This window comes from Echinops telfairi, unplaced genomic scaffold (genome assembly GCF_000313985.2).
Source record: "Echinops telfairi isolate 266 unplaced genomic scaffold, ASM31398v2 ScPeMD7_2010;HRSCAF=2546, whole genome shotgun sequence".
Taxonomy (NCBI): domain Eukaryota; kingdom Metazoa; phylum Chordata; class Mammalia; order Afrosoricida; family Tenrecidae; genus Echinops; species Echinops telfairi.
In genome coordinates, this window is record NW_022105908.1 from 15580521 (window position 1) to 15593690 (window position 13170).

Sequence of the window (13170 nt, forward strand, 5' to 3'; positions counted from 1 at the left end):
GAGGCAGCCGGGACGCGAGCGGCTCTGGAGCCGCTCGTCCCCCCTCAGCGAGCGGCGGCTGGGCCTCGGCCAGCTCCCCTAGCATGCGCGGGGCCCGGGGATGATTTTCCCGGCTGCCCGCTGCGCGCGTTGGCGGCTGCCACGACCTGGAGCCCGCGCGTTGACCCGCGCCGCTTTGGAAATGGCCTTCCGAGGGGCGCGGAGAGTCCTGTGCGTGGCGGAGAAAAACGACGCTGCCAAGGGCATCGCCGATCTGCTCTCCAACAGCCGGATGAGGCGGGTAAGAAGGCGCGTTTCTGATCCCCGCGCCTCGGAGCCCGACCCACCGAGCCGCACCCGGCTTTCATTTCGGGGACCCCTCCCCGCCTCCCGCCTCCCCGGGCTAGGCTCGTGCGGTGGCCTCCAGGCTGGTTCCCCGGGCAGCAAGCTCGCCCCGGACTCCAGTCATTTTCAATGTAGCTGGGACGTTTCGCTTACTTACTGTAAACTCTGATCGGCCGCGCAGCCCCACCTCCCGGGGCAGCGCTTCCCTAACTTAGTTTGCTTTTCAGGCTCTCCTGGGGCACTGGCTCCTAAATGAGGGTTGGGAACTCCTGACCAAACTCCCCTAACTTGGGCTTTCAGGTCAAGTTTAAGGCCAACTTCACGTGATCATTCCCCAACTGACCCAGCACCCGCTCCTTGCGCGCCCTGCAGCCCACTGACAGGGCAGCTCTGTAGACTTTGGGGGATCCATCAGCAGGGACTCCTTCCAGAGCCAGACACAAAACAAAGGTGTGTTGTCCACGCACCGAAAGCACGAAGGAGGGAACCGAAAGCACGAAGGAGGGAACGCAAGAAAAGGCTTGTAAAGGGATGGAACCGGGACCTTAGTTTCTCAGAGAACGAAAGTAGAATGGTCTTCTGAAAAATTACTAAGAGCAATTCTAGATCTCTGAGCCCCTGGACCGCTATGTTCAGGGCAGGGAGAGTGGGCGCTTGAGCCAAGTGGGTGTGAGTGCCAGCTAAGAGCTTCACCTCTCTCCAGGCCTAGCATCCCCATGACCTGCCCCAAGGATGTCTACTAGGGCGCTTCTACTCTTAACTCACTTCCTATCCTTCAGGGCTCTGCTGAAATGTATCTTCTTAGGAAACCCTTCTCCTACCCTTCCTTCCCGTCCTAGTTGTTAAGGAGGGGCCTTCTGTGATGTGCTGCCATGGCATCCTATTCTACCTGGGGGCACCTACTCATTTCAGTTACATAACGCACTGTGCCCGTTTAATGCCTTTTACCATGCCTGCTTAGATTAAGAGTTCCTGAAGGCAGGGACTTTGACTTTTTTGTTGTTGTTCTTTATTACTATATTTCTAGTTCTAACACAGGAGCCCTGGTGGCATAGTGGTTACATGTTGGTCTGCTAATGCCAAGGTCATTTGCTTGAAGCCACTAGTGGCTCCACAGGAGAAAGATAGGCTTTCTACTCCTGAGAAGAGTTAGTTTCAGAAACCCACATTGTGTAAGTAAAGGGGAGCTGATATCAAGGAGTTCAAGAAGGAAGAGAATCCTTTGAAACTTGGTAGCAGTTGTACAATTCTGTTTGATGTGATTGAACTGTGAAATGATAGGATATCTGTATTAACTCCCAATAAAATGGTTTTGAAAGAAAAAAAGAGAGAAATTCACAGTGGTCACCAGGGGTCAGAATCAACTCGATGGCTGTGAATTTGTTGTGAGTACCTAATACACTGTCTGGAAAACAGGGGACTCACTCAACTATTTGTTGAATAAAGGTTTGAGCAGAGTTCGTTACCAAGCAGTAGATATCGCCTGGATTGCAGCAATCTGAATTGTTCAAAACCAGTGAGGATGTCATGCATGGGGGGGCTGGGACAGTGAGATAAAAGAGGAAGTTCAAGGCAGGTCTTGAGGACTATTCTTAAGTGTTGGGGAGCAGCGTACGTTCAGTGGGGAAAGTTGTAAAAGTTACATAATGAAATACACTATTTTATCCATTTAAAATTTTTCAGTTCATTGGTACACAGTACATTCATAATCCCTCACCATCATCACCCGTTCCAGAAGATTTTTGTCAGTCATGGATGTACAAGTCGCTTGCTGGGTGTCATTTGTTAAAGAAACTATTCTTTGCTCATTGAGTGATATTCTCATCCTGTAAAAAGAAACCAATCCATCACTAAATTGTAAGATTTAGGAGAAGGAAATCAATTGATGATAGACATATGAGTTTGTTTTTGGATTCTAGTCCACTGACATATATGCTTATCCTTAAAACAGGATTGCACTGATTGATAACAGTAGCTTTTTGTAGTAAGATTTGTAGCCAGGATAGTCTTCTCTTTCTTCATAACTGAAGTTTTGGCTATTTGAGTGCCCTTGTCATTCCATGAACTTTAAAACCCACTTTTCTCTTCCTGACAAAAAGACTGTAGTAGTTTTGATAGAGAGTCTTGAATCTCTAGCTAGGGGTCCTTAAACTTTTTAAACAGGGGGCCAGTTCACTGTCCCTCAGACCCATTGGAGGGCCGGACTATAGTTTTAAAAACAACTATGAACAAATTCCTATGCACACTGCGCATATCTTCTTTTGAAGTGATATGACAACTGAGCAAAAACACCCGGCGGGCCGGATAAATGTCCTTGGGGAGCAGCATGTGGCCCACGGGCCGTAGTTTGAGGACCCCGGCAAGGCCATCTGGGAAACATGACCAACTTATTGGTATTACATCTTCCGATTTGCATCTTTTGTAGTTTTCCAGGTGCAGTCTTGTATTCTGAAGTATTCTATTTTTGTATTCTGAAGTATTCTATTTTCGATGCTGTTGGAAAGATTCTTATTTCAGATCGTTCGCCGGTGGTGGTTCTTAAGTGCTGTTGGGTTGGTTCTAAGTCACAAGCACCCTATGTGCAGGTGAAGCGCTACTCAGCCCTGCGCCACCCTCTCTCACAGTCGCTGCTGTGTTGGGGCCCGTTGCTGCAGCCGCTGTGTCAGTTCTTCTCCTTGAGGGTCTTCCTCTGCCTTACCAAGCATGACATCCTTCCCCGGTACTGGCCCCTCCTGATAGCATCCAAATACGTGAGACAGAGTCTCATCGTCCTTGCTTCTAATTGTATTTGTTCATGTTTTGTTGGGCAGCCCACAGTACGTCAAGTAGTCTTCACCGACACCATGATTTAAAGACATCAATTCTTTGGTCTTTCTTATTTATTCTCCAGCTTTTGCATGCATATTATGTGATTGAAAATATCATGGCTTGTGTCGGGTGTACCTTAGTCTGCAAAGTGACATCTTTGCCCTTTAACACTTTAAAGAGGTCCCGTGCAACAGATTTACTCTGTGCGATATGTTGACTGATTCTGTGACTGCTGCACTCTCAGGCGTTGGTTGTGGAGCCAAGTAAAATGAAACCCTTGACAGTGTCCATCTTTTCTCTGTTTATTATGAGGATTTGGGTTTTCTTTACATTGAGTTGTAATCGATATTGAAGGCTGCCACCCTTGATCTTTGACAAGTGTTCAAGTCCTCCTCACTTCCAGTAAGCAGTGTGTGCTGTCCGCATCTGTTGTTAATAAGCCTTCCTCCGTTCATGGTGCCATGTTCTTCTTTATATAGGCCAGCTTCTCACATTATTTGCTGAGCATATGATTCAGTATATCTGGTGAAAGGATGCACACTGTTCCGAATTTTAAACCAGGTAGTATTCCCTTGTTCTGTTTAAACAGTTGTCTCTTGGCCTATGTGCAGGCACCACATGAGCACAATGATGTGTTCTAGAACTTCTGTTTGTGCTCATGTTGTCCATGTTTGTTATAATCCAGAGTTGAATGCCTTTGCATAGGCAGTAAAGCACAAATAAGCATCCTTCTGGTAGTCTCAGCTTTCAAGATCCAGCTGATGTCAGTAGTGATGATGTCAGCATTTGTTCCACATCCTATTCTGAATCTGGCTTGCGTTTCTGGCAGCATATTGTTAGAGCCATTTTAAATTATCTTCAGCAAAAACCCTAGTAGCTATACTTTTTACTTATCCTTGTATATCTCTGATTGAGAGAAATTCATCAAAATACTAAAAGGTAGATTTTTCCCCCCTCTCGTTTTGGTTTAAACAGCAGTGCTTCTTGTGAAGATTAAAGTATAAAGTAAATCATTTCTCCCCCACTCCAGTAACCACTCTTAATAATATATGCTCTCCAGGACTTGTACATATTTACAGCTTCTTTCATGGTTTTATTTTTATGTTCGGAAGTGGAAGTTTTTGAATGAAGTCTAGTATAAATTCAGTGGCAGTAAGCTGATCAATTTCTAAAGGAATGCTTAGAATTTGGGCTAGGAATGTTGTGTGTTATGTTGTATTTTTAAGTTTGAAACCACCAGCCACTCCTGGAGGGAAAGATGAGACTTCCTACTCCTGTAAAGAGCGTCTCAGAAACCCACTAAGGCGGCCCTACCCTTTCCTATAGGGCACTGTGAGTCCAAATCGAATCGGTGACGGTGAGTTGTGTCTTAAAAATGGTGATTAGATCAATACTTTCAGGTCTTTCTCTTCTTCAGGCAACACGACGCCTCAGCTGTAAATTGGGAACTGTCTCTGCGTGCAGCATAGACATTTCCTCAATTCTCCAGGAGTAAGAATCAGGATCGGCACAAAGCTGGTTTATATGAGGTGGAGATCAGTCGTAATACCATTCCAACTTCATCACCCTCCCTTGACCGCCATGCCTTATTTCAGTACTCCATTGCACTGGCCATGTAGAACTCTCAGATCATGACGCAGTTACATGTTTGTTTTGGAAGTAACAGACTACAGCTCAGGACTGGAATCACTTGGAAGTAACAAGATCAACTTGGAAGCAAGGTCAGGAAGCACATGAGCAAGATTGTCTTCAGTGCGAGACGGCTTCCAACCAGGACAATTCTCTCATTGCCTCTGCTGTTGTCAGGCCTCTCCGCTACTAACTGGCCCAGCTCATGGCCACTTTAACAGCTGCTCGGTTCTTAGTTGCTTTCTCTCACCAATTCTCTCTTCTGACTGACCCAACTCATAGCCGCTACAGGAGCTGTGTAAGCTGCCTCAACCTGCAGGCCTTCTGAGCCCTCCGCCACTGCCATCATGGCCCCGCTGGGCCTCTCGTCACCTGCTGGGGCAATTCCCAGCCCTCATCATCTTGAGTGCTACAGTCTTTGACTGTTTACTGCTTCTAGGAGGCTCTCTGCACAGGCTCCCTGGGTCCACACCACTCTACTCCAGACTCTCTTTGATCTTGAGGTTTTTAACCTCACTTCTAGAAAACCTGTGTGGGTAACAGCTTATGGAAGCAAGTTCCTTGATGGTTTCATGGTATGGTCCTTCCAACAAGATCACGAGCCTCAATGGATTACACGTCACTGAATCCTGTATGGTGATTTTGCACACCACCTTTGCTAGTGAACCGACCAGTCCCTACGAGGTGGGCAAAGTAGACCAGTCATGGAGCAAACTGACCCAACCTGTTGTTTTTTGGCAGAATTAAAAACTGAGGACCAGGAAGGCCATATATAAGAGAACCCATTGCACTGCTGCCCTTTAACCCCAGCAACGCACCCAATGGACCTAAACATCATGGTATCTGCCCTTGGTAGATGAGAATCACAGGACGGCAGTTGGACATTTCAGGGAAAATATTTTAAGTCCGCAAGACTACTGGTAGAATAGTATGTTAGGCCGGGTTGACTAGAGAAACAAATTCAGCGACACTCATATATGCAAGAGAGAGCTTTATATCAAGAAGTAATTATATATTAAGAAAACATGCCCTGGGAGGGAGGGAGGAAAAAAAGAGGAGCTGATACCAAGGACTCAAATGGAAAGTAAATGTTTAGAAAATGATGATGGCAAAATATGTACAAATAATGCTCAATACAATTGATATATGGGTTGTTATAAGAGCCCCCAATAAAATGATTTTTTTTAAAAAATACTCCAGTATAAGCCGACCTGAATATCAGCCGAGGCACCTAATTTTACCACAAAAACTGCATTTAAAATATGCTGGAAAACTCTACTTATACACAAGCATATATGGTAATGTTCTCCTTAAATTCTAAAAAAAAGAAAACATCCCAGCCCAGTCCAACTCAAGTCCATACGTCCCTCTTCAGACTCACACAGCCACATGCAGTGATGCAGCATGCAGGGAGATCACAGGCCGGTGCATGCAAAGTCGCGTGGATGCAAGGCGGTGAGAGCATGGCAGGACTCTGGCAGCTCCCAGGGTATCCAGCAAGCAGGAGGTGAAGGAGAGAGAGGAAGGTTCCCAGAGCCCTCCTTAGGTGAAGGCCACACCCCCAAGGGGGCACCGTCAGATTGTAACCTGATTGACAGGTTGGATGTCACCCATACACTTTTACATATCTGCAAGTTGACATAAAATTATCTATTACAAATAGGCCTTGGGAGAGCCCTGGTCCTGGAGTGAACATACATTTTAATAGAATATGAGTGTAGTGATTTTCAAAACGTGAAGCCACTTAGGCTGGACCGTGAAGAGTTTGAATTTGCAGAACTCCCACCTGTTGCAATCAGAGTACGTCTATCTTTATATTTCGGGGTTCTTGTATAAAATTATTGATTAGACCATTTCTATTCTCTATTACTAAAAGGATTTAAATAACAGTTGAGTTTTGGGGTTTTTCTTACCTGGGCCGCGTTAGACTAGCAGAATTCTAGGTTGTCGTCATTGTTCTCTCCCCCACCCTCAAGTAAGACCTTTTATTTGTCGCCATTACAAGTCAGAATTTTCAACAGGGTCTTGAACTGGTGGCTCATAGTCGTCATCAGCTGGTTCTGCTTTAGCACCTGCCTCATCTCCAGTTTTCACAGCACTATCACCTTCAACAGGAAGCTCCATGCGTTTTCCCCACTTCAACTTGGGCTTCTTCCGCATTTTCGCTTTTCTGATGAACACGCCAGGGAGAAGATAAATAGATCGGCACATCTTTTCTATACCCTTCCCACTGCTGTCTGGGTCAATGTATGGACCACTTCTTAAGTCATCTGTCTGCCCCTCTCGGATCGAATCATGGTTTTCAGCATTGTCTTTCGGATTTGGCGGCCCTGCTGGTGCTGAGCACGAGAGGTCTTCCAAATCTGATCACTGCGGGGGTTTTTTGTTTTTTGTTTTTTTTTTTAGTAAAACCAACACAGAACAGATGAAGCAGATCGCCATTGGTTATATTGACATCCACATGAACTTCAATCATGGGTCTGCCATTTTTGACCCTGGAGCACATTTTGTCATGAGTAAGATCCATGCCACAGAAGTTGGCTGGGCAGTGTTTACCCTGAATGCCGTTAATAAGTAGCTTGAATTTTCTAAGTGCAACTTCATCATTCTGTAGGTCAGCAAGGCTCACTTCCAAAACTCAACCCTTGAGGCCATCAGATGCAATTTTGGTTCCTTGAGCCCTGGTGACTAGTATTTTTCCAATATTATACTGAACGTAGCTGGTGCATTCACATCATACCAATCTTTCTTAGAAAATAAATCTTGTTATAAAATGATCCTTTGATAACAAAAGAAAATGAATCAACCACTTTCTTCTTAGCTAGCTCCTTTTTGGCCACCTTTGGTAAGGTACTTGTTCTTGCCAACTGCCATGGTGCCACGCGGAGAACCACAAAGGGTCATCATTGTTCTTCATTGCCATCAAGTGGGCTGACAAGTGTGTTGGGCTGAGTTCTCTAGGGAAACAACACCACTGACGTGTAAGTGTCTATTAAAAAAACCTTTATATCAAGTTCATTTCACGTCCATGGGTGTGAGGCTAGCTGGAACCCTCTTTAGACCCATTTGTCTCCCAGTGGATAAAGTAGAGAGATAAAGTGGGGAGATAGGGAATCACACGCCGATGGGTTCAATCTCATGGATCCTAGGTCCGCAGTAACATGGTGGGGCGACACAGCCCCCATGGTCTCCAGGTCACATCGGCTGCCAAGCCTAGAACCAGATGTACAAAACAGGCAAGCAGGATGGTGAAGAAGCAAGAGAGAAGTTCTAAGTGGCAGTGTCTCTCTTATTAAAAATCCTCACCACCCCCAAGATGTAGCATCAAGGTGTGTAAGTTGACATAATATCTAACCTTCACAACCACCCCCTTGTCAACTTGATACCTTGGCACAGTTCTTTAACCATATATAATCTCCAAAGCCAGTAATAAAATCATTCTCGCGCATAAGAGGATACAACTAACGAAGTACAATTGAAAACACACCAGCCCTATTTACAGCTTATATTCTATAAGTGAACAAAACAAAATACTTCATGCCTAACTATTGCTTTCTGTGAACAGTCACCTACAGCTGAAACCCTCTAATCCCATCAACCTCTTCACCAGATGCATTAGGAAAAGTGTAAACTATTCCATGGATATCCTCCCTTGATCCACATATTTGAGACTGGAGACACCCATGAAAGTTTATAACCATTTCGTGCCTTTATCTCCCCCCCTTTTGGGTATTCAATTTCTAAATTGCCCATTCCTATTAACCCGCTACTCTTGAGGAGACAAAAATGTTCTTTGATGCGAAGAATTGTCACTTCAGTTAGAACTTTGTGTGTCCACATCCGTAAGCAGTCAAACCCAGAGCAGACCACCCATCAAAACTGCAAGTAATATGTTCCAACTTACAAGGTCAAATATCGTTGCTTTCATTCAGTGAGGTCCTGGTCAGCCCAGTCATAACCATTCTAAACTAGGTCAGCTTGGTACCCACCAGCCTGTGGTCGCCCTGCTTCATTTTTCTGCTTCCTGCAGCTGACCCACAGACTTGAACCATGCTGGACGTACCCACCTCTGCAACTGTGTGAGCCATTTCTTGATAAAATCTCTACACACAGTAATACCTCACTTGTCGAACCCAATTCTTTCCACATTCGTGTTCAAACACCAAAAGTTTGAGGACTGACCATATTCTTCCCGTAAGAAACAACGAACACCAAGTAATTGGTTCTGAGTCCTAAAACAGCCGCTTTCATCACTTTATTTTTTCCAAAAAATGTTGATCGTGTCAATTTATCGATGTTGTATTCCACTGCCAAGTCAGACAAGCAGCAGTCTGATTCAGCTCTCACTGTGGTTTTTTCTTTAACTCCATCGTGGTTCTCAGTTTTCCTCTGAGCGTTATTGCTGCTGTCGCTGACTTTCTCTGGAGCATGGTTATGATATTTTATGCAAATAAAGTGAAAAAAAGCGCAGTGACGAATGTTTTAAGGCACTGATGCAGCACTGCCTTGTGTGAGCGAGAGCCCCGCTTGGATGGAAACGTCACCCAGTGTGTGACGTGTGGCTCACTCTCCGTCTGCACAGGCTTCTCAAGTCGGGTTTTTGGTTCGACTTTGGAGCGAAGTTACGAACACCGAGCAGCTTTGTTTGAATGGTGCTGTTCGAGTATTGGAATGTTTGAGCTTGGAGCCGTTCAGCTCTTGTAAGGTTGTAAGTAGGTTGTTGAATAAACGGAATGAGCAGAGACAGTCCAACTTAAGGAGGTTTATTGGGTTCAAACCCATACTCGGTGCTGAGGGACCACACCGGACTGTTGAGTACCGAGTGTGGACCCCGAGCTTCAACCTGACACAAGCTATTAATAGGCATAACACACAGGTGTCTTTTTTATTTAAAAAGGCAAACTTTGCATTATCTTTAATTAGCGGTTTTTTCCAAAAAGCTGCTTGTACCAGTATGTGGTTTTTCTAAGAGCTACAGTGTACAAAAGTGGAATATTTTGAAATGAGGCTGGCATTTATGCAAGCTTGGGCACATCCTGTCCTCTACTATTTTTATTTCAGACCCAGACTCTACTTAGAGTTAACGGTCTTATCACAGACAACCAAGGTGTCGTAGTATGTCCATGTACAACCTCCGCTCCAACCTTTTCACAAATGTGGACATCAGCCGTCCCTCTCACTGCGCCATCCACATCTCTTCTAGTTGTGATCATCTTGTGATGTCCCCAGAGACCCCACAGGCCATACTTGCAGTTAATGGACGTCGCTCAGGTTGCATGATCAGGAAGCGCACAGCCCACCCTCAGAGCAGGACAGTCCTTGCAGCTCCTTTTGGCTAGGCAAGCAAGCAGGGCCTGCTCTCTGCCATCCCCCTCCCTACTCAGCCATATAGGCCTCCTCTCAAGCCTCCTGCCCAGATAACCACACACCCCACACACACACACACCCTCAGCACATGCATTTTCTTGGGCCTCCGCTTTGGTCTCCTTATGACCACCACCAACTCTGCCTCCAGACCCCTTTCAGGCCTGTTGCTGTGGCCTCTACCAATAGGCCTCTTCCTGGCCATGTTACTGCCTTTGGCCCACATTACAGGTCTTGTAAGGGTCCCCGTGCCTCCCGTTCTCTGCGTCTCTCTTCTTTGCCCGTCTATGTGCTTCCTGTCTGAAAAACTTCTGTGGTCTAGCGATGCTAGAACAGAAAAGAACTGTCCCGGGTAGGGAAGGAGGGGATAAAGGGGAGCGGATATCAAGGAGTTCAAGAAGAACGAAAATGTATTGAAAATGATGATGGCAGCAATTGTACAACTAGATCTAATGGACCTATGGATATGTAATTATATATGTAATATATAAATAATAAAATTAAATGTTTGGGTTTTTTTTAAAAAAAGAATAGAACTGCCCTTGTTGGTTTCCCAGACTAAATCTTTATGGGAACAGAAAGCCTCCTAATTCTCCTGTGGGGTGGCTGATAGGTTTGAACACCCAGCCTTGGGGTTAAACTGCTCAGTACATAACCAACTACAACAAGAACAAGAAAAAGGAGGGAAAAAAACACACAAAAAGAGAAAAAAGATCAAAAAGAAACTGGGAAAGCAATTTAAAAGGCCAGCAGAGAAAGGATACAAACACAAGTGGCGGCTGAGGGGGATGGTAAACAAAGGAGATGGCTGGGGCATGGCAAGACCCAGAGGAGAAAACTGCAGCAGGCAGAGCCCCTGGTAAGGATCAGCAGCCTTAGTTCAGGGTACTTGTTTCTGGAAGGAACAAGTCCATTAGGTGTAAATGGGCTCTTCTTACCTAACGGGGGTGTGGGGGGTAGGTGGGAAGTCAAGGTCTATTCTGCTGGTCTCAGGAGGCAGAGTTCAGGTGCCTCAAAATTCTGGGGTGGTGTATTGTCAGTAGCCTGATCCATGAAGGTGCAGCTCTAACCTTAGGCAAAACGGGCTGTGTAGGGAGAGGGTGTTACTGGCTACCGGGGTGAATAAAGGTGGGGACTGGTCATCTTGTCTCCAGCCACCAGTGTGCATTTATGTTGTCAGGCCACTCTCTGGATCACATGCTGCTTGGAAAAGTTCCGCTGACGATACCACGCCGGGCTAGCCACCATCTGTCTTCTCTCTCACTGCTTTTGTCATCTTTTTCTCAGTTCACGTCTCTGTCCTTTCCTGTGAAACTCGGGCTTTCAGGATTATCACTGTCTGTTCCCTTGGGTCTCTCCTGTCCTTATTGTAGAGGGTCTATGTAGCATGTAAGCCTAATCCACCAATTTGCTGGAAGTGTCCTTTTTGTTGAGTTTTCAATATCCCCACTTACCAGGGTTTTGCTTAAATTTATAGGTTCTTTTTGTTTCTGTTGTGTTTTATAGAGGGAAGGACTTTCTAAATTCAACAAAATCTATGAATTTGAATATCACCTGTTCGGGCAGGTAAGTGCTGAAGCATTTCTCAGATACAATTGATAAGTGCTTTCAAATGCCATTTGGTGTACTTCCTGTGAACATTTAGCTGTAGCTAAGAAGAGCAGCTTTTTACTATACCCATTACTATTGAGTTGATTTCAATTCATCGCCACCCTATAGAACAATAAAACTGTCCCACAGGGCTTACAAGCTTGTAATCTTTACAGAAATAAACTGCGTCACATAATCTTTACTGAAATAAACTGCCACATCGTTCGTCACAGAGAGGCTGGTGGGTTTGAAACACCAACCTTTTGGTTGACAGTCAAGCACTTTAACCAGTGTGCCATCAGAGCTTCTTGATAATTTATAAGGAATCTTCTTTTTACTCAAATATGGTTCCATCAACTCTGTAACAAGAAAGTAGCTGTGTAACTGCAAATAGGAAATAGTTTGAAGAAACTTTGAATGATAAGAAAGGTACTATGGTACTAGAATGATCATTATATCCTGATAGACATTTTGGACTATGAAGCACCATATTTATTTATTGTTTGCTCCCAATCCCCAGTTTTTGTTTCGTTTCCTTCAGTGGCTTGGCAAGTTATCATTACTAAAAGAGTAATTCCAATTTTGTTGTTCAGAATGTTACCATGGTAATGACTTCAGTTTCTGGACACTTGCTGGCTCATGACTTCCAAGTGCCGTTTCGAAAATGGTTAGTATAATTCCTAAGGGAAGACATTTCTGACTACTAAAGGTAAGTTGTGAAATATTACAGGAATCCTGGCATAATGATCTTTCTGTGTAACTTCTCTTATTGAGATAACCTAAGATCACCTGCTTCGTTGTGAATGTTCACCACATTCCCAGGTTGAGAAGGGACTTCAAATATTCTCCCAAAACATTCACGCTTTTTTCAGGCAGCCACTGCATTGCAGATGTGTGTGAAAGAGTGGTTGAATTTCTTCCTATTAATCTTCCTGAGAAAGTGGGAAATGCATTACAATGAGGATCAGCCCGTGCCTTTAATCACCTGGCATTGTCACGTGGGCATTGTCTGTGGGGGGAAGTGGGGGGGGTCCATGTCCAAGCCCACCAAGCAGATGGCTCTCCCTCGAATGGACCACCCTTCTTCACGGACTAAAGGAGAAGTCATTTTTCCTAAATTGTATAACTCCTGGTGCTTGTTTTGTTTGTTCTCTAGGCAAAGTTGCAATCCTCTTGTGCTCTTTGAAGCAGAAATTGAAAAATACTGCCCAGAGAATTTTGTAGACATCAAGGTAGGATCTCTTGGAAGGAAGGGTGGAACAATCACAAAATAGCCAACCTGTACTGTTTTCTATATTTTGAATCATTAGAATTGAGAAACAAGGTTTTCTCAATTGAGAAGCGCAGGATTGTGATTAAGAGATTATTCTCATCCATTTTTAAAATTCGGCTGTTAAAACTGAGTGATAGAGGGGTCGAATAGCTTTTCTATGAATAGTAGTTGCTTAAAGAGTT

The 13170-nt window shown here is 44.8% G+C and overlaps 1 protein-coding gene across 3 annotated transcripts in view; it reads left to right on the plus strand.

Annotated features, from left to right (window-relative positions):
- The first annotated feature begins 100 nt into the window (after positions 1 to 100).
- Positions 101 to 13170, plus strand: part of TOP3A (DNA topoisomerase III alpha) — a 37594-nt gene continuing 24524 nt past the window's right edge. For 2 of the 3 annotated variants that reach the window (XM_004712960.2, XM_045293342.1), the window contains exons 1-4: positions 101 to 280; positions 11632 to 11691; positions 12309 to 12382; positions 12872 to 12947. In XM_004712960.2, the coding sequence (XP_004713017.1) occupies positions 101 to 280; positions 11632 to 11691; positions 12309 to 12382; positions 12872 to 12947 (390 nt within the window). Of the gene's footprint in view, positions 281 to 11631; positions 11692 to 12308; positions 12383 to 12871; positions 12948 to 13170 lie in introns of those variants that run through there. The other variant, XM_045293343.1, reaches the window with a different exon arrangement.